Source organism: Oryzias melastigma, linkage group LG9, assembly GCF_002922805.2.
Source record: "Oryzias melastigma strain HK-1 linkage group LG9, ASM292280v2, whole genome shotgun sequence".
NCBI lineage: Eukaryota > Metazoa > Chordata > Actinopteri > Beloniformes > Adrianichthyidae > Oryzias > Oryzias melastigma.
In genome coordinates this window covers 995,710-1,019,696 of record NC_050520.1, presented here as the reverse complement: position 1 = coordinate 1,019,696, position 23,987 = coordinate 995,710, and the positions used below count along the sequence as shown (strand labels likewise).

Sequence of the window (23,987 nt, the reverse complement as noted above, 5' to 3'; positions counted from 1 at the left end):
GCTCTGATGGATTGATCTCTGAAGTGTATAAGTTCTTATAAAAATCTTTAAAAGTTTCATTAATTTTGATCGGGTCACGAGTGACATTAAAAACTTGTATAATTTTAACAATATATTTTTATGTAGAGTAAAATATTGAAAGTTATTTAAGGTTTAAGTTGATTTATTCTGGAATAATATTCCTCCTTTTTATTATTCATAATTATGTTAAAAAGTTACAGTTTTAAAGTTTTAAAAATGTAGTTTTGTGTTTAATAAATGTTTATCCTGTTCGGCCCGTGACCTAAGGTGTGTTTTGGATTTTGGTCCCTTGTGTGATTGAGTTAGACATCCCGTTTCTAATTGGACAAAGATGGACTGCAGAACACCTTACTGCCACTAGAGGGCAGAAGACTGTAATCCCCGGGTTGTGGCTGTCAGGGACACGGCTGCAACCTGAGGACAAAGCTGCAGACATGGATCAGAATTAAAGAAAGAGAAGAAGGAATCCTCTGGGAAGGGTCTGCACACATCCTCGTGTCTGAGAGGAACACTCAGATGATCTTAGGAAATGAGAAAAGTCATATTTAGATCTGGATTACATAAACTAGAAGAAATCTTCTCAAACGTCAGTACATCAAACAGCTGAAACTTTAAATGACGTACAAACAGCAAAATCATTCTTTCACCGCTTTATTGACTAAATGATCAAAAATCTTGGAAAGAAAGATTCTTTGTAAATGAATCTAGAAAACTGCCTCAAATGTTGTCATAAAGGTTCACATGGGGCACATGCCCCCCCTGAGGATGTCTTTGATCCACGGAAGATATCTTCTGATGTCCGTGTAGACGTTGGGCACATCTGGGTATTTGCAGTTGTAGTTTTTGTTAAAAGAGACGAGGCCGACAGCTTTCCCGTTGCACACCAGAGGACCTGCAGAATCCCCCTACAAAGAGCAAACATCATCAAAAACTCAATCCATCTTTCATCTGTAGAACCTGCAAAGAGTTTTATTCAGAAAACTGACCTGACAGAATCCTTTGTTGGTGTTATATCCACCAGCACAGATCACGTTGGCAGGAAGGCCGCCCCAGGAGTTCAAACAGACCGTCTGATTTATGATGGACACACTCGCCACCATCAGGTCATCCACAGGAACGCCACTGCTCTCTGTCTTCCCCCATCCAGCCACAGAGCACTCCTGATGGTCCTCCAAGTTCATGTTCCTCTCTGCCAGTGGAATGGTTTCAATGTTGTCGCCTATTGGAGCTCTGCTGGCCAACTGCAAACACAGACGTTTCAGTTTGAGCTCCTCAGACACTGAAAAGCGTTCAGAGATTCAGTCTGAAGAGTCTAAACCACAGATGGGTCATCCAACAGAAACAAAAAAAGGTCAAAACCATGAAATGAGAAAGTATTATTAGCAAAACAATCGTTCACAATCGTGCACCAATGTTGTCTTATGTGCAACAGAACCGACTTTTTCCAAAACGTATGTTATCCAACTTCAAAAACAAAATGTCTTGCAAAAATTCTCATATAGTAATGCTATCCTGATGATCTACTTATCAAAACATATAGTTTTGAATACAGATAATTGAATACAGCATTATAAAATGTACATTATAAAATAGTATAGTAGTATAATAAAAATTGTAGTATATTGAAAATTTGATGGAAAAAAAAATTAACGCTGTCATGGCAAAGTTGCCAGTCGCCGTATTGTTATATATGTACAAGATCACACCATACGTGATGTAGTATAGAAAGTAAGTATAAGTATTTGCAGCTGCAGAGTTGTGTGCATCTCAATGTGTCGCTGTAGCATTTGCATGGTCCCAGACATTGAGCATTCCTTTGCCAGCCCCAGTGTGCTGGGGCTGCATGCTTTCAGGTTGCATGTTGCACCCTGTTCCCAGGCCCCATATGGATGCAGCTTGGAGGGAAGATGGTTTTACATGCTGAGCTAGAGATGCACTGGTTGATGGTACTGAATCATAAGACCTTTGCTTTCGAGCAAACAAGTGCAGTCTTGCCTCATCGACCTGTATTCCTGTGTTTGTCGCACATTGTCACAATAATCTTCTCGAGGATGTTTAGGTCAGCATCTCCAACGGCGGGTGGATACTGACTGAGCTTCCTGAAGACTGGGCTAACCTTAGGGCACACACCCCATGTTTGCCATGCAGTTACCTTGCCATCTGATGGACTGACCCTGTCCACATTCTACCCTCATCATTTCCAAACATGCACCTTGGAGAGTCACGAAGGTGTTGACTGCAATGATAAGAATAACTGTGTCACATGCTTTTATCAACAGAGGTGTTGTCTGCTGCTCCTCATGGTAGCAGTCAGTTTTGATTCCACAACTCAATGGGTAGTCAGCTGATATTTTGTAATACACAGTTGAAGGCAGAGGGGCCATCATTTGACCACCTGTGCAAAAAATCTAAGCACTTTGAAGTATGGGATGCAACTGTTGCCCTAGAGCCGATCGTTCATCAAACGTCGTTTAATTCCTCTGCGATCTGTAGCCCATCCTGGTAACTAAAAGCCCCGTTACCCTTAACTCGGCTCACCCTGTCAATTCAGGCGCTACTGTCTAACTAATACTACACTACAACTAATATCTAAACTAGGCATGTCCCAATCTGATCACGTGATCGGAAATCGGGCTCGATCACGTCATCGAAATCGGACTCCTTTGAGATCCCTAATCTAAACTCCCAGTTGACATGTATGTAGGGCATATTAGATAACATTTGGGATACTTTGAAAATATACTACTGTCTTGAACTAGTACTAGTACAACAGTCAGTAACTACAACTACAGCTAGTACACTACAAGCTAACACTAACCCCATGCTGAGTTACACAGCAATGATGTCACCAGTGTGCCGTGGTTGTGCTTTTAGCATCACTATTGAAGAAATAAAACAACTACATACATGAATACAACAAGCAAAAGTAGACAATTTTACAACAGTGGCCTAAGGTCTAAAAATACAGACATTTTAATTGAAAAACGCCAATTTTCAGCAACGTAGCAGCCGCCATTTTGAAAACTGGTGGCCATTTTAAAATTGAGGACACACTACTGGTTGTGCTACATAAGAATACATTCATACTAATGTAGAGATAATTTATAAAATAGTGTTGGTTGAAGCTCAATGTCTATATGAGCATTTACCAAGATTGACAAGTCGGCCATCTTGAAAAATGGCAGCCATCTTGTATTTGTGGTTGATAACGTACTTTTGTTCAAACATTTGTCCTAAATGTCATTGGTGCTAATTTTGGTGCTTGTATCACCAATTGAATTATTTTGAAAAGTTTAGTTAATCTGCCTCTGGACCCTCTGGATTACCTGAACGTATACTTACTTTAAGGAGCATTATGTCGTAACCTGATCCAGGATGTTTGTAGTTGATGTTCTTGTATCGGCTGATTATTTTAATTTTCTTGGCATTGCTGTTCTTCCAGTTGTGTTCTCCCAGAATGACGTGCGTCAGATTACTGAAGGATTGAAGATTACAAAGTTATTCAAGTCTTTACCTGTCAGAAGCTGATCAACAGGTGAGATGATTGGTGGAATGTGACTCCTCACACGTCACAGTGAGCACCAGTGACCACAAAGTCCTCCCTGATAAGAAAGCCTCCACACACGTGACCGTTTTTGGTCTGGACAGAAACCATGGACTGCATAGAACCTTCTGGAGCACGTTTCCCATTGATAATCCCATGAACTGTAGAATAAGATCGGATTCTGTTCATCCATTGATCAGAGAATAACAAATCAATTCATTTTCCTACCATGTGATCCAGCACAGATCAGAGCGAGGAAAAGCAGAAGCCGTCCCAGATCCTGCATGGTGTCAGTCAACCCACTAGAGCTTCAGAGGGTCTCAGTCTGACAGATATTTATGTACAGACGCTAATAATTGTTATCTGATCTCCACGTCAGACCACATCCTTCATGCTGAATGGTTGGATGTTTGCAGCTCGTCGGTTTTTTCATCGTGTGATTAATATCTTCAGAATCCGTCTTTAGTTAGAGGAGAACTTTATCAGAATGTCAGGTTGTAAGACTTTGTCTCTTCTTACCGAACATGAAGCCGTTTTTATCTTTGAAAGCCTTTGAACGTCTCACCTACAGACTGTGATCCACTATGGAGTCCGTCTGAATCCCCTTCTGATTCATGATTAGTCCAGAACGCTGCAGGTCGTCTTTCTACAGAAAACAGGACCGGATAAGCTCTTTTTTCACTGCCTTCCTCTGAGGTTCAGTTGAAGATCTACTGTTGATGAACATGGACTGATTCTCCAGAAGATCTTTGACCTCCTTCAGATTTACACACACTTGGATTCCTGACACCCAACTAAACAGAAATGTTCTTTGAAATGGTAAATGGCGTATACTTGTATAGCGCTTGCTACCCTCCTTCGAGGGCCCAAAGCGCTTCACAGTCACAGACCCATTCACCCACTCACCCATTCACACACATTCACACACTGGTGGTGGCTCCGCTGCCGAACACTGGCGCCAACCTCCAACCAGAGGCAATTCGGGGTTCAGTGTCTTGCCCAAGGACACTTCGACACATGGGCGGGCAAGGCGGGAGTTGAACCCGCTCACTTCTGATCAGGAGTCGACCGCCCTACCGCTGCACCACGGCCGCCCCAAGGCTGAAAGATCCGCTCCAGTGAAAATAGTGTTGTAAACATGTTCCTGTGTTATGATGTTGCAGGACATATATATTAAAAGTTAAGGTCAAAATTGCATTTTGAAGTATTTCTTTGTTGAAATTGTTGTGAAGCAGAATAAAAACAAATGTTTGAAAAAAAGACTGTGGGCGGGGCCATAAGCTCCCTGCTCCGCCCCATTCTGATTCATCCACTTGCAGAAAAATAGATCCATGAACGTCTTTGTTTTCCTCTGGATCAGGATCTAAACTGTACGACTGGTCAGATACGATATTGCTGCTGTTTTTGTTGCTGCGCTAATGTTAGGGTGGGAGTGTGAGGGGCAGTAAGCTAGTGGGAGAGAGTGTAAGCCATTGACAGTTCATATGATCTGGACAAAGCAAGGTGTTGAGGTCCCCCATAGGAAAAAAAAAAAAAAAAAAAAAAAGGAAAAGCATTCCCTCTGTGAATTCAGGCAAGAGCCTTCGCTGTCACTTCCTGATACGTCTGCCGCCATATTCCCACCCATCGACAGTGGTTAGTCAGAGTTGGTCTGAGCTGTGTTTCTGGAGGAACTATTGTCACCAATCATGAGTGAGCTTGTTCTGGCTTGTTGGAAGGCCACACCCCCTCCCACTGAAAGCGGCTCAGGGGAATCTGTCAATCAAATGTTTGATGCCAGCTCTTTATAACTTTAACAACTGGCGATTTAAAAAAAAAATAAAATGTTGCAATAAAATTAGGATTAGAAAGAACGTGTATCAGAATGTATCAGAGAAAGAATGATTATTCTGATAAATAAATGTCTATTTCTCAATGGAAGTCAATGGGACTTTGGTCTTCTGTCAGATTCGCTGGGAGGCAGAAACTGAACCCCGAGATGCAGAACTGCAGAGGTAAGAATAGGTTTATTTGCTGATGTTGATACAGGAACAGGTCTGGAGTCTTCACATGGGGGAGGGTGGCATGGAGTAGACTTCTCGCTGGGCAGGTCGTGCAGAGGAGCAGGATCTAGGCAGGCTGGTATATTCAAGTAGCGAGCTGACAGGCAGAGCAGGTCGACTTGAAGGCAGAGCAGACATGTGCTGGAGAGCTGCAGAAGACTGACGACTTTCTGGCAGAGATAAAGGGGAGTCCACAGGTGTGTGTAATCAGGTGAATCCTGGCAGGCAGAGCGGAGTCAGGTGTGGCAGAGCCCTGATATCTTACAATCCGCGGGTACTTCCTGTTTGGAACACATGAGGGGGGAGGGGTTGCTATGTCCATTGATTATATAGCCAAACGTGTAAACCAGGGGATGATGGGATATCAGCCGCGGCTTACTGCCGCACCAACACTACTGCCTACGACTCAAAGGTGAATTCTAATGAACTCTCGCCGCCCCACAGAAACTATGCCCTAGATGACGACACTGGGTGGATAGGTGGCAATCCTGATGTGACAAGCGGGCAGACAGCTGGTTCCACATGCAGCAGGTTTTTTAGTTCAAATAGGAATGAAGACCAGCTAAAAGTTAACTGAACGAATTCAGAGTCAAACAGGAAGAGGTGAGTCACGAGCATGGGATCATCAAAGAAGAGAGTAGAGGTGTCAGAGTCCAGGTGAGGGTCAAAGCAGGTAGAAGGCAATCAGAGAATAAGCAGGATCAGAACCAGAACATCAGGTCCAGATAGAAACGCTCAGTAATGAAGGCAGAGAGACACAAACAATACTTCACACTGAGTGAAGCTCTGTGTTGTGCTTAAGTATCATGTGGGGGGAGGGTCAGGGAGGAGGAGGGTCAGGGAGGAGGAGGGTCAGGGAGGAGGTCAGGGAGGAGGAGGGTCAGGGAGGAGGAGGGTCAGGGAGGAAGAGGGTCAGGGAGGAGGAGGGTCAGGGAGGAGGTCAGGGAGGAGGAGGGTCAGGGAGGAGGAGGGTCAGGGAGGAAGAGGGTCAGGGAGGAGGAGGGTCAGGGAGGAGGTCAGGGAGGAGGAGGGTCAGGGAGGAGGAGGGTCAGGGAGGAAGAGGGTCAGGGAGGAGGAGGGTCAGGGAGGAGGTCAGGGAGGAGGAGGGTCAGGGAGGAGGAGGGTCAGGGAGGAAGAGGGTCAGGGAGGAGGAGGGTCAGGGAGGAGGTCAGGGAGGAGGAGGGTCAGGGAGGAGGAGGGTCAGGGAGGAAGAGGGTCAGGGAGGAGGAGGGTCAGGGAGGAGGTCAGGGAGGAGGAGGGTCAGGGAGGAGGAGGGTCAGGGAGGAAGAGGGTCAGGGAGGAGGAGGGTCAGGGAGGAGGTCAGGGAGGAGGAGGGTCAGGGAGGAGGAGGGTCAGGGAGGAAGAGGGTCAGGGAGGAGGTCAGGGAGGAGGAGGGTCAGGGAGGAGGAGGGTCAGGGAGGAGGTCAGGGAGGAGGAGGGTCAGGGAGGAGGAGCAATAGGCAGGAGACAAATCAGACAGGAGGCCTGAAGAGAAACGTTTGGTCTCAGCAGTTTTCTGCAGCACGCTCAGCTCCTCCTCCCCAGATGAACCTCAGGAGTCCGTCTGGACCCTCCGTGGTTCGACTGACTTCAGATCAAACGCAGACGCATGTTTGGGTGAAGGTTTTATTAACCATTTGTCAGCATTTCAGCTCCTGCTCTCGGCAGCGAGGAGGACGGCGGCAGCGCTGTCTTTGGCCTCCTGCAGCAGAGCGGACGCTCTCCTGTGGGTCTGCGGAACCAGAACCACAGGTCATGACCCGGCTGGGGTGAGGCTGCAGCAGAAGTGGACTTACGTACCGCCGCTCTGAAGGCCTCGTCGCTGACGTCTTTCAGGTTTGTCAGGATGTTGAAGTACGCTCCAAACGCCGCCGTCTCCAGAGCTTTAGCTGCAACCTGAACAGAAGCTTCTCTGAGAACGTTTCAGCAACAAACACGTCATCATCATTTCCTGCAAAAAAATACTCCATGCAAATAGATCAGCAAGATAATTTATGAAAATGGAGCTTCAGACGCTGTTTTGTCTGAGCCTTCAGCCTGAGGAGGAGGCGGGCCTTAAGAAGCCCCGCCCACAGAGTGAGCCTCACCTGAGCGTCAGACTTGCAGCTGATGTTTCCGTGGACGACCATCTCCTTCAGGTGTGGCCAGAGGGCGCTGATCCGTTCAGCCAGAGCCTCCGGGACGGCGAGCGCCTGCCGCAGGCCGTCCTGCATGGCGGCGTCCCTCCTGACAGGAGCAGAGGAACGTCAGAACTGACCACACGAGGAGCGCTGATCTCCTCCGGTTGAACTCTACCGTTGCTTTTCCTCTGCCGTGTTTTTTGGCATCTTCAGAGCCGCCTGCAAAAACACAGCAGACTTTTGGTTCTGACCCGATTGTCCCAAACGTGCGTGCTGGTTCTGGGTTCCTCCTCACCATATAGCTGTTGAAGGCGGATGCATCGGCGTCCACCATCTGCAGGAGGTCATTCATGGCCTGATGAAACGGAGGGATCAGCCTCCTCATCACGCCATCCAGGCTCTCAAACTGCCTCTTCCCGTATGTCATCTGGCCCACCATGGCCCCTAGCCCCGCCCCCTGCAGGCCAAGCAGAAGATGACATAACGGCGTGCTCACGGACGTCGGAGGGAACGTAGACAAATTCCCACTAGAGCAGCAATGGCAGCGGAAACCGATCCTCCTCCAGGAGCAGCCGTTCGGGCTCCAACGCTTTGAACGAACCGCCTCAGGGTCAACGACGCCAGCTGCCCCTCCTCCTGCCCCTTCACCATGTACCTGTACAGGTGAGATGCAGCACCTTCAGCCTCGCTCGCCTGCCTCTCTCTCTGCTCTGCGGGCGATCCGACTTACTCTATGATCCTCTCCTGGGGGTTGAAGGGGCTGAGCGAGTCCAGCCCCAGCTTCCTGACCACCTGTGGACAGACAGGTGCACACCGGTCAGGCCCCGCCCCCCGCGGCACCGCACCGAAGCTTCATGCTCACCAGTCGGACTTTGTGCTCCTCCTCAAGGATGAAGAGCTCGTCTCTGTGGATGTAGAAGTCTGCAGCGTCCAGCAGGGCCTTCAGAGGGATCAGACCCACGATCTGAGAGCCCACCACCGGCAGCTTCAGCTCCTGAACACCAAAACCAGCTGAAGGTCTGAGGACCAGAAACCTCATCCTGAGGGGCTGAGCTCCCACCTCTGCACTCTTACAGATCTCCTCATAGACGGCATGCAGGGGGGTCACCTCGAAGTCCAGGATGTTGGTGGACACCTGAGCGATGTTGGCCTCCTCCAGGTACCAGCCCATCCCCTGCACCTTCCTCAGCAGGCCGGGCTGAGCGTGGGCGACAGGTGGAGGAGGTTCAGAGTGAAGCAGAACTCACCAAACGTTGGATTGTTCACCCGCTAACAGGGAAGTTCGGTTAGTTTGACCCTACTGATGTGTTGTTGCAGCGCTAATCCTGCTCAGTACCAGACGACCCGCAGGTCCACTTGGTGCTTGACTGAGGACCCAACAGTGCGAAGCTACCATCTGTGGGATTATGACTGAACCCCTCGAAATCCCGCCTAAACGTGGCGATAACGTATTGCTGTGGACCTTCGGTAGGCCCGGGAGAGCCATTTGTGACGGGGCTGGGGTGCGGCCCAAAGGCGGTCGCCCCTCTCCCATCGCACACTGCATGTTTGTGGAGAACCTGGGACTAAACCACTTGCAGACAACCTGATTGTGGGTCAGAACCGGAGCAGCTCCCTCACTGCGACCTATTGAAAGTTGTCTCTCGATCCAAGCCTTTGTAGAGTCACCAAACGGTTCCCGAGCGCAGCTGTGTCTGCAGCTCACCGCTCCCCCAGCGGAGGGGGCAAATGCAGAGAATTTCACACACCTCTGTGCTCGACAGTTGATGGGACTTTAACTCACATTTACATACAGACCCAGTGAAGCTCTTACTGATCTGTACGTCTCAGTTCTTCTGCAGTCACCACCAACAGCATCAGAGAATGCCAAAAGTCACGTCCCAGGACGTTTTCTCTTTGAGTATGGGCTCCCGCAGTGTGCAGGAACCGGACTATGATTGGCCGGAGGTGCTACGGCAGAGTGCCGGTGTCGGACTATGTTTGATGTGGTGTTCCAGCGCCGAGCGTGGACTGGCTCCCAGAAGAAACCACCTACTATAAAAGGCTCCAGGAAGAAGACTGAAGGAGGCTCATCTCCCACCTCTCCCAAAGCATTAATGTTAGAGTTGTAGGAGTGGACCGCCATGTTCTTTGACCCATGTTTTCTCCTGGTTTGTTAGATTCAGGAGGTTAGTTATTGTTTTTTGGTTTATTTTATTTTTGCAGGTAAGATTTGTAGGTTGGTCTTGTTGTTCTGGCCTTGGTCCACTCTGAAACCAACACTCCAGCTGTTATTGTCTTCCATCTAATACATTTGTTAATCTGCCTCTCGTGTTCTGTCCTTTGACACTGAGGGGCGATGGAGCCTCATCAGTTTTGTGTTGCGTCCTTTACAGGGTAAATTGGGGGCGTAACACAAACATTTTTTATTCATGTGACAAAGATCAAGCAGAACTCAGATTGGACCGGATCAGAATCATCAGTCCACTGCCTTTGGTTGAACCTTGTCTGGAAGAGTTGAGATCTGTGGCTGTCTTCCACCATGTCAGATGTTGGAGCCCTTTTCTTCCCTTAACTCCTGCTGAGACTTTCCACAGGAGTTCTATGGGATTCTGGTCTGGACTGGTTCTGAACTCTTTGGCTTCACATTAGAAGTGAGTTTTGGGTCACGGTCCAGCTGGAAGAACTCTGACCTCTGGCGCAGAAGGACTGTACATTCTGTACCAAAGACCTCTACTTTAGTCTCATCTGTACGTTCTCTCAGAAGGATTCTCGTACATCACGGTCTGAGATGACGCCGTAGAAATGGCGCCATAAAAGTCATCTACGTCTGCAGACCTGCTGATAATAATGGATAATGGATTAGCATGAAGATCTCTGCAGAAGACCTGAGATTGTCGTGTCCTAACCCCCTCACACCCCTTGGGGGTGTTTCAGATAGACAGACTGAAGTTGTAGTTCTACAGTTGAACTGCAGGCGGCGCTTGAGAGCCGTGTAATTCCTGATCCAAGTTGCCATGGCGACAGCATGTCGGTGGCTCTCCTGAGGAGGTTCACATCAAAGACATGAGGCAACAGTTTTCAATAGCGAACTCCCAACATGCACCTGATTCTGGCCCCGCCCCTGCTCCCGGATGTCCAGCGCTATGCGGTGAGCCTGCTCTTTGGTGCTGATCAGGTTGATGTTGTAGGCGATAAGGAACTTCCGAGCGCCGGTAACCGTGGCGCCCCACGATGGCACGAAGACGGGGGGGCCGAAGTCAGGAGCCCACTCCTGCCGACAGAGCTGCAAGGGGGGGGCAGGAATGAAGCTGGAAGATCTGAAGCTAGAACGTGGACTGTATAAAGAACTGGACTGAGTGGCCACACCCCCCTGGAGTTCCAAACATGAAGTACCTGCTGGTTCCAATAGACCTCTGTAGAAATAATCAGCTGTCATTCTATTGGTCAGAATACAGACTCTGGATCTGAGACCTTTTTAACATCTGACTGATAATCCTCTTTAATCCTGTAGTTCGAGTTATTAACTGACCAATCAGATGCCTCAGTGAAAGTAGGCGGAGCCTGCTGACACCCACATCCAGTGTTTGATTGACAGATTCTCCCAAGGAAGTTTTCAGTGGAAGGGGTGTGGCCTTCTAACAAGCTCACTCCTGATTGGTGACAGCAGTTGTTATAGACCAATCACTGTCGTCTGGCTCCAACATGGCGGCTTCCATATCTTGGGAAAACGGCGACTGAATTGGGTTCGTTTGGCTGGAGCCGGAAGTAAACCATTTTCTATGGGAGATGTCACAGCCACTCTGTCCAGTTCTCTATATACAGTCAGTGGTCTCACCTTGTCGGGCAGAGCCTCGTACTCTCCAGCTCGCACAGATGGGAGCGCCCTCCTCGCTGGCGTTCGAGCCGCTTCCCCGTACAGATAAACTGAGGGAAGAAACAACTTCAGTTCAGAACCAGAACAGAACGGGTCACTGAAGTGAGCTCCTGCAAGATGGCCGATGAACGACCAGCACCGGGCGCCGGAGCTCAGAGGAGAACCGCTACAAGGTGACATCCAAGATGGCGGCATGCTCCTCGTCTGTTTCATGTCTCTCTGACCTTTCTCTCCATTTTCAACATTTCTGATATTTTTTAAATATTAAAGGAATTTTACTGCATCTCTTACCTTATAGTTTAAATGTTTTATTGCATTTTATGTAGTATTCTTTATTTTTTAGCCTCAACCTGCACCGTTGCTGTGTGTCTGTCGGCCTTTCTGGATCTCTCTTTAATGTTTTTCTGTTGTCTCTTTGATGTTTTTAGGTTCTCTCTTTCAAGTTTATATTTAAATCTATGTAAATGCATACATTATTTTAAAAAAAATTGCAACAGAATAAAATGTAATCTTAGATGCTGCTCACAAGTGAGTTATGTTATTTTTAGAAGAGACCTGAGGGCAACTTGTGTGGTCCTTGGGGGGCACCAGGTTGTTGACCCCTGGTCTGATGTTTTTGTGTTTTTCTCTTTGATGTTTTCGTGTTTCTCTCTTTGATGCTTTTGTGTTTCTCTCTTTGATGTTTTTGCGTTTCTCTCTTTGATGTTTTGTGTTTTTCTCTTTGATGTTTTCGTGTTTCTCTCTTTGATGTTTTTGTGTTTCTCTCTTTGATGTTTTGTGTTTTTCTCTTTGATGTTTTTGTGTTTTTCTCTTTGATGTTTTTGTGTTTCTCTCTTTGATGTTTTTGTGTTTTTCTCTTTGATGTTTTCGTGTTTCTCTCTTTGATGTTTTTGTGTTTTTCTCTTTGATGTTTTGGAGTTTTTCTCCTTCATGTTTTGGTGTTTCTCGCCGTTGGACCGCCCCCTCACCGGGAACGTGCAGCATCTCTGCCAGTTTCTCTCCGAAGGCGTGGGCGCAGCGGACGCAGTCGTCCATGCTGACGTTCTGGACGGGGATGAAGGGGCAGACGTCCAGCGCTCCGGTCCGCGGATGCTCACCTGAGCAGGTAAAACAGGTTTAGCTCCTCCCTCTGGGCGGCAGCGGCCTGCGGGGAGGCTCAGACTGACCTGAGTGCTTGGTCATGTCGATGAGGCTAAAGGCCTGACGGGCGGCGTTCAGCGCCCCCTCCACCACTGCGTCCGGGGAACCCACGAAGGTGTAGACGGTGCGGTTGGTGGAGGCGCCGGGGTCGACGTCCAGCAGGCTGCAACCAGCGGTGCTGGAAATGGCGGCTGAGATGGCATCGACCACCTGAAGGGTTCAATAACCTCTGAAGGTCAGATGTCCAGCAATGATTGACAGATGTTGAACATTCACAGATACACCAGAAGCTTCTCAGACACGATCCTCTGAGATCTGGTTGGACTTTGTGTTAAGCAGAAACGAGATTGTGAGTCTTTGGTGACACGCAGACGTTAGTGTCTGTCCTGAAGATCTTTAAGTCTTAGAAACATTTCAAAGAACTTTCTGCTACTTTATCTGCTGATTCCTGAAGACTCCAGAAGAAACCAGAGGAACAAAAACCACCAGAATAACAAGCACATCCAGTGGGGACGTGGTGAACTGACCTGGCTCCAGTTTGACTTTCAGACCAGCTTCTACGAGGAAATGTTTCCGGTTGGTTGGTCCTGTCCAAATTTATTTAAAAAGCAGCTTAAGAATATCTGCAGAACTGGAATGCTGAGAGATCCATGAGATAAGATGATAGGAAGCAGCTCCAGACATGAACATCAGAGATGAAAGTCTCCTTTAATGTCTGATCAAAGACAAAGTAAAAGATTTAAAGGGCTGAAAACAGACAGGAAGAAGTTTGTGATCCAACGTGGAGCCACTGCTGCTTCCAGAGTTTCTGCTTCAGAACCGTGGTCCTCTCTGAGCTGGAGATTCATCTTTTAGAATCATCCGACATGACAGAACGAGAGGAGGAGGAGAACATGAGGAGAATGAGAGAACAGGAGGAGAACATGAGGAGAATGAGAGGAGAACGTGAGGAGAACATGAGGAGAATGAGAGGAGAACGTGAGGAGAACGTGAGGAGAACGTGAGGAGAACGTGAGGAGAACATGAGGAGAACGTGAGGAGACTAAATGCTTCACCTCCACAGACGGCCGGCTGGAACCAGACCAGGGAAAGATTCTGGAGCAGATCCAGAATCTTGAAGCTTCTCCTGGCTGAAGGAGGTTCTGTTTTGTTCTGTTCTGAGGATCCAACTCCACATGTGACGGTGGAGGATCATCTAGAACCTCAGGAGTATGAAGCTGCTCTAACTGACCAAAGCTGGACCAGTTTCGGTTCTGTCCACGTTCAGCCCAAACACAGACCGTACGTGATCTAAAGACCCGGATAGGGAGCGGAACCAGAACCGGCTCAAAGCTTCTTCCATGACTTCTAAATCCTCCAGACGTTTCTGGAGTTCCAGCAGAGATTTGTCAGGTGTTTGGTCAGAACTCAGCCGGACGTTAACATGAAGAAGACGGCTTTGGTCAGGCGTCTCACCTGTTGGTTTCGACCCTCCGAGAAGTTGGGGACACACTCCACCAGCTGAGCCATGGCGTCTGCGGGCTGCAGGAAGGCAGCAGAGCTTCTCTGGACGCTCTTCAATCATCAACCAGAGCAGCAGTGGATTGACCAACAGTTCTGGAGGTCAGACGGCGCCTCCTGGAGGTCAGACGGCGCCTCCTGGAGGTCAGACGGCGCCTCCTGGTCGTCGTATTTCATATGGATCCTTGGAGAATCAGATCGGTGGATCAGCTGCTGCAGGATTTCTTCGTCTTTCCTAAATGAAGAAATGTTTAATCCTAAATGTGGATGACATCAAGAAACTGAGGAAGTTTCATCTGGGATAAAGTTCAGGGTCGCCCCCCCCGCAGTGACGGCGATGTTTGTTCAGAAGGTCCATGTGCAGCCGAGTCGGAGCTGGGATGAACTTTAACCACAACAGACTGACAGTAATGTTGGAGCAGAACCAGGAAACCTTTGACACTGTGACATTCTACACAAGTTTGATCAACGTATAATAAATAAATAAAGAGCTTTTTACAGAAAAAAAAACTTTTCTTAAAGTTAAAGAAACTCAATGATATTTATCCATCTAAAGAACTTTTCAGATTTAATATAAACTATAATACTGTATGTGTATTTGGTGAAAAGGGGGAAAAAAAAACAGGCAAAATTTATTTTTCTTTTGTCCCCAAATATTTTGGGAAGAGCCTGTGAAATATTTTCCTCAAACAGCATCATATTTGAGATCATATCAGAGAACAGATTAGAAGAAATCTGCTATATACTCCTCTGTTTTTCTAAATGTAACATAAATAAATATAAACGCGAAGATACCCAAAATATAGAATATTTAGTAACACATTCAAATTACATTTGGAATAATGGAAGCTCCTTAAGTAAACGAACATAGAAACAATAATTGATAAATAAAAACTTACTTTTCTATTTGTAGTTCTGTTAAAACAACTTGCAGTTTGCTCGGATCTGTTTTTATTTTATTAGTTTTGTAATTTTCTGCTTCAATGGCGCCTCTGTTTGACTGTAACAACCAAAACATCTTTTTCATATTTTGTTTTTCTTCTGTGGTGCAGTGGGAACATAAACATCTCTTGTAACGTCGATCTATTGGACCTGCGGTTCCGGTTCCGTCCAGCAGGTGGCGGTCAGGCGCTGCGAGGCGGATTCTGGATCCCCGTAACCCCGTGAAGAAGAGCAGCGGCGGCCGGGGCTCTGCAGCGCCTCACCTTCATCATCTTCATCACCCTCCTCGTCATGTTTCTCTGCAGTAACGCGCTGCGCGTGTCCGCTCAGGTGTTTCGGCGGACCGCGCGAAGGGGCGCGGTCACGTGGCAGCAGGTAACCCGCGGTTTACGGTCTATCGTTAAGGTGCAGGTGAAACCAGTCTGACCCTGACTTTGTTCCAGCTCCGGACTTCCGCCCAACCACCGGACCGGGCGGGACTCGAACCGCCGCCCCGCAGACACGGCCCCGCCAGAGCGCCGCACGCGGCTGGTCTGTTTACCAGAGGAATTCACCTGAGCCCCGAGGGGCGGAGTCAGGGAGAGCCGGGACAGGCCAGGTACACCGTGGTCACTCTGCGGGTGGGAGGGGTCAGAAACGATCTGCTTCCGGTTTGCTGCAGGGAGCGTTTTGTAGTCTATCCCTGCATTTGTAGTCCGTTTCCTGTGTGGTTGCTGACGTCACAGCAGAAGATGGTCGTGTAAACAGGAAGTTTAAAGTTCAGGAGTTTGGTGGAGGAGCGTCTGTAGACACTGCGGCTGAGGTGCAGCGGTCGACCGGCTGACTCCATCTCTGTGTGACAGCCAGCTGTCTGACTCCGCCTACGAGAAGCTGGCTGAGGAGACTCTGGACGCGCTGGCGGAGTTCTTCGAGGACCTGGCTGACGAGGACGTCAGTGGAGACTTGGACGTCGTTTTTTCTGTGAGTCACTCGTCAGCAGGAAACAAACCGCTGGCGGCGGCGCCGGTCCGATTCTCTTAATGAAACACAACCAACAGAACCTCTCTCTGTTTGTGCTTCCAGAGCGGAGTTCTGACAGTGAAAGTGGGCGGAGACTGCGGCACCTACGTCATCAACAAACAGACACCGAACAAACAGATCTGGCTTTCTTCTCCAACCAGGTGAGTGGGCGGAGCCACAGGGTGGAGGGGAGGGGTCTTCCTCTGGCTCCTGTGGGAGGGGCCTTCAGATCCCCCCTCATGACTGATACCTGTGCAGGTGAGTCCAGCTGGTCAGCACATGCCGGAGTTTCCATCCCTGGTCCAGACTGCAGAACCTGCTTCACGTGTTCTCGACACAGAACCAGAACATTCCAGCTGCCAGCCCCTCACCCCTCCCCCTCTCTGTTGCAGCGGGCCGAAGCGCTACGACTGGAGCGGCGAGCGCTGGGTGTACAGTCACGACGGCGTGAGCCTCCACCAGCTGCTGTCCCAGGAGTTCTCCCTCATCTTCAGGAGGAGCATCAGCCTCCTGGACCTCCCTCACTCCTGAAGGCCCGGGATGCTCCAACAGGACGGAACCGCCGGACAGGTTTGGTCCCGGATCGCCTGCGAGGACGGAGGAGGTCCATGGCGGTCCGCTCCACGAGGAGAAGACTGGACTGGGAGGAGACGGACCTCCTGCTGCGGCGTCCTCTGGAACGCCCCACATCACCACTCCCCCCTAAACGTGTCGCCATGGCAACAGCTCGACGTGGAGACGGCGCAGAAGCAGAGAAACGTCCAGAACTATTACAGACCGGGTTTGAGGCTCATCTGGACCAGAACATGAAGTTCCAGATGTTCCATGAGAGTCTGAAGAACCGTCGGCTTCCTTCACCTCAGTCTGGATCTGCTGGTGCCGAACTCTCCAGAAAGAGTCCAACTCTCATAGAGTTCTCTGTGGAACGGGTTCTGGACCGATCCGGACGTCTGCAGAGAACTCCAACATCTCAGGTGTTGCTCCTCTGAATCTGTCAGGATTGTTATTTAAAAGTTTTCCTCAAACATCTCCGTGTTCTTCCTGATCGTCTGGTTCTGGTGTTTTGGTGGAAACGGTCACGGATCTCAGCAGAACCGTCTCCATACAGCCCATTCCGCCTCTCCTGTGCGGTTCTGCTGCATGTCTTTGGGAGAACATCCGTGTTCCTGAGGGGTTCTGCTCCAATCGGAACGTCTCAGGAACCACAGATGATTCTGATGGACTGAATGCACCAGCTGGGTTCTTCTGAAGTTCTGGAACGTTAAACTGAGTCTCACTGAGTCCAGTTTCAGATCTCATCACTGTAAACGTGCAGTAACACGCTGAAACCAGCGGGGGGCGCCTCGTTTCAGACGGACTGAAGTGTAAAGCTGAAAATCCTGAAAACATTCTGGACTCCAGACTCAAACATGAACCTCTGACCTTCAGATGTTTATTTAAAAACAACAACAACACATGAAGTGGTTCCAGACCGCCGGAGGGTCAGTGAACGCAGCACGAGTCTGAAACGGACCGCCGTCAGCTGATTCTGAGGAGCGTGCTCTGCTCCGCGTCAGAACCTTTGTGTAACGCAGAACAAACAGGAATAAATAGGAGCATGTGGGCGGAGTCTGTCCTCTGAGCAGACGCTGCGGCTGCGACTGCGCTGGAGGCTGCAGAAGCGCGTGGATCCGCGCCGAGCGCTCACAGGAAGTAGGGCGTGGTGGTCCGGGGCGGGATGACCCTCTCGGAGTCCGGCACGGCTCGGAAGAGCTTGGGTTCTCTGGTGTTGGCGTCTTTGAAGACCATGATGGAGGCGATGTTGCCGCAGCGGTAGCAGTAGTTGGGCGCCGACCAGACGGTCACCAGCTTCTCGTCGAACATGAACTTGTAACCTTCGTGGACCAGCTGGTGGGCGCGGCAGATCAGCTTCAGGTTGTTGATGTGAACGAACTGCAGGAGGGCAGAAGAGAGGGGGGGTCACGCTCGCCGCCCGCAGACGCCACAGCAGAAAACACGCCTCCTTCAGAAGAAAAGCTCAAACGTGTCTGAAGGGCTGTGGAGCAGCGGGAGACCTCACAGAAAGGTTTGATCCCGCTGCGCCCTCTCAGGATTTACGATCTGGAATTTGGTTCTGCGGCGAGGAGCCCGGCGCTCCTGAACTCTTACCTCGTTGGTGACTTTGGCCCCGAAGAGCCAGCCGGCCCCGCGGGGGCTGATGGCCCAGGTGTCCACGTCCTCGGGGTCCGACCACACCAGGTCGCAGAAGGCTCCTTTGTGGGGGATCTCCTGGTTCCGCTCGATGGTTCGGATCTGATCCAGGGTCTTGATGTCGGGGGACAGGCCGCCGTGCACGCACAGGACCTGCTCGTCCATCAGCTGGGAGGAGGAGCGTGAGGAGGATTATGGGAGGAGTATGAGGAGGAGCACGAGGAGGAGCACGAGGAGGAGCATGAGGAGGAGCATGAGGAGGAGCATGAGGAGGAGCATGAGGAGGAGCATGGGGAGGATTATGGGGAGGAGCATGAGGAGGAGCACGAGGAGAAACTGTGGTCGCTCAGAATGTAAAACAAAGTTGTGTACGAACCGCTGCGACGGTCAACATGTCGAAGACTTTGGTGCAGTAGCGCCACGCGTTGGCGTTCCCATATTTGGTCTGACACTCGTCTGCAAGAAGAAGACGGAGATGTTCCAGAAGACGGGTCACGTGACGTTGAGTTTCAATGGCGCTCAGCTCACCGTAGAAACCGTAAACTTGGGTGATCTGCCGGCTCTCGTGGTTCCCCCGCAGCAGCGTGATGCGGTCGGGCCACTTGGCCTTCAGCACCAGCAGGTACGTGAACGTCTCCAGGCTGTAGTACCCTCGGTCCACGAAGTCGCCCTGCAGACCACAGCTCGGTCAGGAGCTCCGCCCACAAACGTGCGGGAGACGCGGGGACTCACCATGAAGATGTAGTTGGTGTCGGGAACCTGGCCGCCGGTCCGGAACAGCTCACAGAGGTCGTAGAACTGCCACAAAGACACCGGCTCAGAGACGGGGGGGAGGGGCTTCAGCTGCAGGTGAGAGCCTTACCTGTCCGTGGATGTCCCCGCACACCGTCACGGGAGTGGACACCGGCTGGACGTTGGACTCCTCCAGCAGGAGATCGCAGACGTAATCGCATAATCTCTGCAGAGAGACAACGCCGTGAACCCGACTGACGTCACAGGAAACGGCTGCTTCACTTTTCAAATTAAAAGCTTGTTTACAAGAGCAGAGGAAGCTGCTTCCTTTACCTGTTCCAGAACATTTGCAGGTTTTCTCTGCATTTCTGAGGACTTTCAGTTTTTACCAATATTGCTTTATTTTTAGCAATAAAAACAACCAAAAGAGACAAAACCACAGAAACAGATTAAAGATCAACCGTTCCTGCTGTGTCCTGACGGTAAAAGCCTCGCTGCTCTGAAGTGTTTTATACAGTTTGATTGGATCGCAGAAGGTTTTGCAGTAGATTTTCCCTTAAGTGTGAATCTAACTTTAACGAGGCTAATATAAACACAAACATGCAGCTTCTGCAGCAGTGACAGAAACTGCAGAACCTTTTTTCTTCACGTGATCCAAACCTTCTGGTTTAGTTTTCAACATTTGCACTAACGTTTAGACTCCCTTTAAATGATTCGATTTGGTCTACAAACAGAAAACAAAAACACACAGTTTGGCATTGATATTTGTAACATTTTATATTTGAAAGCGCCCCCATATGGAGCTGAATTGGGGCCAATATTATTTGAAACCTAAATAAAGCTAATTGAAAAAAATATTAGTGTTTGGCCAAAAATGTTTTTTAAATGTCCAAAACTTTTTGCTATTCTAAATTAAACTTAACTATTTTCAGCTTCAGATTTTCTGTTTTCTAAGTTTCAAAATTTTGAAACTTTTTTCCAGTTTCAAATTTTTTTCACTTTCAACTCTTTTCTATTTTGAAAATTTCAAAATCAAAAACGAAAAAAAAAAAAGAGTTGAAAGTGGAAATGTTTAGAAAAAATAAATACATTTAAGAGCTGGAAATATTTAAGTTAATTTTTGAATAGCAAAGAAAAGTTTTGGACATTTTATTCATTTATTTAACTTTTTTTGGCCTAACACCAATATTTTTCACTTCTTCGGGGTTTCAAATAATATTGACACAAATTAAACTCCATACCTCAAGTTTTTGTTTAATTTAAAAACGAAGAACTTATGTGGAAAATTTTCTTTAAAGGGATGCAAAACAGTTTTCTGAACAAGATAATAGATTTTACATTTCTTTTATTTTCTTTGTGAAACTTTATAACCCAAATCCCGGATGGCGTCCTTGTTTGTCTCGTTCTATCCGTGTTTTCTGCTGAGTTCTGATCCATTTTTACAAACATTTATGCTGCATTTCTGTTACTTTTGCTCAATGAAATAAAAAAAAACTTTGACCACATTGAAGAAAGAAAATTACAGAACCAAACCGGAAGTTGAGATAATACACCGGGAATATCCCAACTTCCCGGATGTTAGAGCGCCCCGCCTCGGCGTGACGTCACTGAAGGAATCTCCATGGTAACTTTTTCAGTTTAGGACAAATCTTTGTTCATCCGCAGATGAAACTCTGTGATCAAGGGCTCCAACTTCAAAGTCATTTCAGAGGTTTGAGGAATTTTGGGTAATTAAAACCCTTTGATGTCAGAAGAGCTCTTTGAAGTCTCCGGTGTCGTAAACACTCCGGTTTCTCTTCAGGCAGCAGAGCGGGCAGCTCCACTGGAACGTAAACAAACGGTTTTAACGCAGAAGCTCCGGTTCCCGCTTTAAATAAACGAACCCTGAACGTCACGGAGCCTGAAAGTATTCAACCACGCAGCTCACTCTGTTGCTTTGCAGCCTTTTCAGCCTCAAATGGGAAGCTAGCGCCGTTAGCTTCAGTAAGCTAAAGCTAGCTCCCAAACTGCGACAAACAGCAGCCGGAAGTGAGAGCACCGCGCGCAGAAAGGGAGACGGAAGTGTAGCTGAACCCGCCTTTACCTTCAGGTCATTCTCCGGAAGATATTTACACACTTTGGCGATTTCTGCGTATTTATCCAGATCCAGGGGCGCCATGGCGGCACGCTCACTGCTCATGCGCAAGTCGCTGCTTTACGTCATAGCTGCTCTTCACTTCCACCAGCAGATGGCAGCAGAGAGCAGGCGGAGCTGTCCTCCTGAGAGGAGGATGAAAGCAGAGGGAATCTAGTTTAACCCTAGTCTAGTCGGCACCGACCCGTTTTAGTTTTCAAATGCATAAACTAGTCACTTATTATTATTATTCCATTGAGGACTTTTGACTTTTTTGTTCACTTCAACTATATTGAGTCGTTTATTCTAAAATTCTCTGGTCGACATTATGTCCGTTCTGACCCGGTTATATAAAATAACTTTTTAATGCAATAATTAGAGCCCAAATTAGAGTCATTAGTGGATTCCAGCCAACACACTGACAGCCACCTCCTCTCCCACTCATGAGCTTCATCTGTATGAGTTCATCTGTCTTGTATACTCTAAAAACACCAAAATGATTAAACTCAGGCGTGTCCAGACACACTGAGACTTCTTCTGATTTAGCTTTCTAACATTTATGGAAGCTGTGAGTGATTTCTGTTGACTTCATTTGATTGTTTTGTTTGTTGTTTGTGTTCCAATCTGTTTTGATTAAATTTGTATCGCTGATATATATATTTAAATATGTATTTTTGCATGTTCTTGAAGAAAATAAGTTTGAGTTAAACTGACCTATAATACATAAAGGTTACTAGAGTTAATCATTTTAAAATTAAAACGTAGACGGAGGAAATGAATTTCAGAGATGGATTCTAAACCCTTTGGTAAAATTCAACCAACATAAGTTTTGTTTCATTGATATGATTCTCTTGAGGCTATTTTCTGTTTTATTGAAATCTAGAAGTATGCTCATTTTCCAAAGGTCCAGAGACCCACAGATTATAAAAACAAAATGTTCATGGATAACGAAGCCAAACCAGAAAACCAAGACATGAAAAAATTAGATGATAGATAATTGCTTTTTAGTGCATTTTAAAGCTGATTTAAGACTTTGGTCAAAACCGATCTGTTAACCCAGTGAATGGTGACAGAAAGATAACAGACTCAACTGATCATGTGCGAATGAGAGAAACCAGAGGAAGAGTGAGGTTACAGGGATGAAGAAGGTGGAGGATCTGAAGTCTTTAGGGCAGGGGTGTCAAACTCAAGTCCTCGAGGGCCGACGTCCTGTCCTACTGGTTTTCCAGAAATCCTGCCTCATCTGATGCTGATTACCTGGATCAGGTGTGTTTGGCCTATAAGGAGCTTCAAAGGCAGGTTGGTTGGAAAACATGTAGGACACCGGCCCTCCAGGCCTGGATTCCGACACCTGTGATTTAGGGTCTCCAGAGTAAAGGAGACTGGAGAAGACGTGGAAAAAGAGAGGAGCAGGTTGGAATGGGTGGAGGAAAGTGTCGGATGTGACAGAAGAGTTTCAGCTGAAATGAAAGGAAAGGTGCAGAAAACTGTGGAGAGACCAGCCATGTGGTTCAGCCCAGAGACAGAAAGCAGAGATGAAGATGCTGAGGTTCTGTTTGGGAGTGACCAGGATGGATCAGGAATGAGTCCATCAGAGGAACAGATGTTAGAGGTTCTGGAGATAAAGTCCAGACTGAGATGGTTCATGTCCAGAGGAGAGGGAGATGCTGAGTCTAGAGCTGCAGGAAAGAGGTCTAGAGGAAGACCAGAGAGGAGGTTTATGGATGCAGTGAATGAAGACATGAAGGTGGCTGGTGTTAGAGTGGAGGATGCTGAAGACAGGCTTAGATGGAGGAAACTGATTTGCTGTGGCGACCCCTGAAGGGAAAAGAAGAAGAAGAAGAGGTGATGTTTACTTGACCTCTGACCTTTTCCAGAGGAATCATCTTAAATCAAAGTGTGACATGGCGAGGACGCCACATGCACGGTTCTATGGAGCTAAATCGGGACCAGTATTATTTGAAACCCAAATAAAACATTTAAAAAAAATATTGGTGTTTGGCCAAAAATAAAAGTAAATTTCCAAAAACTTTGTTATTCTGAAATAAACTTAATTATTTTCAGCTTCAAATATTCTGTTTTTTAGGTTTCAAAACTCAAAATTTCAGTTTCAAATCTTTTTTTTTATTTTTGAATCTGAAAATATCAGTTTCGCTTGTATTTAACACCATAAGATGGCGCTTTGAACGATCTAGAACGGCGTTCTGGACCCGTGGTTTGTCCGTGATAAAACCTCTTTTCAAACCGTCTCAGGACAACTTCTGACTACGATTGTCCTGATAATGTTCTGATCGCAGTTCTTCTGCCTCATGTTCCGCTGGCATCATCGGACCTTCAGGGTCTTTGAGGTCCACCTCCTGCTTCCTCTCTTCTCTGTGGAACTTGAAGTTTGATGGTTACATAACAATCCTTCATCTGTTAAGATACAGTTTGGATAATCAAAGGATTCATGCGGACTGGGACCAAAACAAAGAGCCGCGGTCACATGAGCACTTGTTTATTGAAGATCCACAGCAGTTTGTTAAAGTAGCGCTAACGTGTGGACGCGGTGATGCCGAGCATCTTCACAGGACGGAGACCTTCCCGCTTTCTCCCTCCTTCAGCCGCTGAAGCTGCAGAACCAAAACTCCTCTGAGTAACAAAGATGAAGATGCTGCGGCCTAAACATCCAGACAGACAGCAGAGCATCATGGGAAAACGGCACATCCAAATATATTTACAGGTTAGGAGGTAAAATATGAACCATTTCTTCAGAGGGTTAAGATGAAAACTGTACAATAATAAAACA

The 23,987-nt window shown here is 47.8% G+C and overlaps 4 protein-coding genes across 5 annotated transcripts in view; 1 reads left to right on the top strand and 3 right to left on the bottom strand.

The window, feature by feature from the left end:
* LOC112136400 (duodenase-1) overlaps positions 1-4,486 on the bottom strand; it is a 13,373-nt gene extending 8,887 nt beyond the window's left edge. The window contains exons 1-5 of one of the 2 annotated variants that reach the window (XM_024258084.2): positions 3,794-4,486; positions 3,588-3,726; positions 3,364-3,496; positions 1,008-1,262; positions 656-926 (exon numbers count right to left, since the gene is read on the bottom strand). In XM_024258084.2, the coding sequence (XP_024113852.1) occupies positions 759-926; positions 1,008-1,262; positions 3,364-3,496; positions 3,588-3,726; positions 3,794-3,851 (753 nt within the window). In that variant the 5' untranslated portion in view covers positions 3,852-4,486 and the 3' untranslated portion in view covers positions 656-758. Of the gene's footprint in view, positions 1-655; positions 927-1,007; positions 1,263-3,363; positions 3,497-3,587; positions 3,727-3,793 lie in introns of those variants that run through there. The other variant, XM_036213515.1, reaches the window with a different exon arrangement.
* A 2,733-nt stretch (positions 4,487-7,219) lies between these two features.
* ftcd (formimidoyltransferase cyclodeaminase) lies at positions 7,220-14,532 on the bottom strand. The gene is made up of 14 exons (XM_024258006.2): positions 14,179-14,532; positions 12,750-12,933; positions 12,552-12,680; positions 11,545-11,633; positions 10,813-10,992; positions 8,788-8,925; positions 8,590-8,721; positions 8,458-8,519; positions 8,256-8,382; positions 8,023-8,184; positions 7,903-7,946; positions 7,695-7,833; positions 7,408-7,503; positions 7,220-7,339 (listed from the first exon to the last, which is right to left on the bottom strand). The coding sequence occupies exons 1-14, from the start codon at positions 14,230-14,232 to the stop codon at positions 7,256-7,258; spliced, it is 1,620 nt and encodes a 539-aa protein (XP_024113774.1). The 5' UTR covers positions 14,233-14,532; the 3' UTR covers positions 7,220-7,255.
* A 610-nt stretch (positions 14,533-15,142) lies between these two features.
* Positions 15,143-17,444, top strand: fxn (frataxin). Its single transcript, XM_024258094.2, has 5 exons — positions 15,143-15,540; positions 15,609-15,763; positions 16,008-16,125; positions 16,228-16,325; positions 16,557-17,444. The coding sequence occupies exons 1-5, from the start codon at positions 15,457-15,459 to the stop codon at positions 16,693-16,695; spliced, it is 594 nt and encodes a 197-aa protein (XP_024113862.1). The 5' UTR covers positions 15,143-15,456; the 3' UTR covers positions 16,696-17,444.
* A 123-nt stretch (positions 17,445-17,567) lies between these two features.
* LOC112136389 (serine/threonine-protein phosphatase 6 catalytic subunit) lies at positions 17,568-21,328 on the bottom strand. The gene is made up of 7 exons (XM_024258066.2): positions 21,170-21,328; positions 19,217-19,312; positions 19,087-19,152; positions 18,883-19,024; positions 18,731-18,810; positions 18,313-18,522; positions 17,568-18,096 (listed from the first exon to the last, which is right to left on the bottom strand). The coding sequence occupies exons 1-7, from the start codon at positions 21,263-21,265 to the stop codon at positions 17,848-17,850; spliced, it is 939 nt and encodes a 312-aa protein (XP_024113834.1). The 5' UTR covers positions 21,266-21,328; the 3' UTR covers positions 17,568-17,847.
* Between the last annotated feature and the right edge of the window lie 2,659 nt (positions 21,329-23,987).

What these genes read in the sequence shown, in the direction of transcription:
- ftcd (XM_024258006.2), bottom strand. Translation starts at nt 14,232, where the DNA reads ATGGCTCAGCTGGTGGAGTGTGTCCCCAACTTCTCGGAGGGTCGAAAC. An exon ending in AGGAGCACAAAGTCCGACTG is followed by an intron (nt 8,520 to 8,589) that starts GTGAGCATGAAG and finishes GTCTGTCCACAG; the next exon opens with GTGGTCAGGAAGCTGGGGCT. An exon ending in CCCCAGGAGAGGATCATAGA is followed by an intron (nt 8,383 to 8,457) that starts GTAAGTCGGATC and finishes TCACCTGTACAG; the next exon opens with GTACATGGTGAAGGGGCAGG.
- fxn (XM_024258094.2), top strand. Translation starts at nt 15,457, where the DNA reads ATGTTTCTCTGCAGTAACGCGCTGCGCGTGTCCGCTCAGGTGTTTCGG. An exon ending in GGAGAGCCGGGACAGGCCAG is followed by an intron (nt 15,764 to 16,007) that starts GTACACCGTGGT and finishes TCTGTGTGACAG; the next exon opens with CCAGCTGTCTGACTCCGCCT. An exon ending in TGGCTTTCTTCTCCAACCAG is followed by an intron (nt 16,326 to 16,556) that starts GTGAGTGGGCGG and finishes TCTCTGTTGCAG; the next exon opens with CGGGCCGAAGCGCTACGACT.
- LOC112136389 (XM_024258066.2), bottom strand. Translation starts at nt 21,265, where the DNA reads ATGAGCAGTGAGCGTGCCGCCATGGCGCCCCTGGATCTGGATAAATAC. An exon ending in ACATGTTGACCGTCGCAGCG is followed by an intron (nt 18,523 to 18,730) that starts GTTCGTACACAA and finishes TCCTCCTCCCAG; the next exon opens with CTGATGGACGAGCAGGTCCT. An exon ending in GGGCCAAAGTCACCAACGAG is followed by an intron (nt 18,097 to 18,312) that starts GTAAGAGTTCAG and finishes GCCCTCCTGCAG; the next exon opens with TTCGTTCACATCAACAACCT.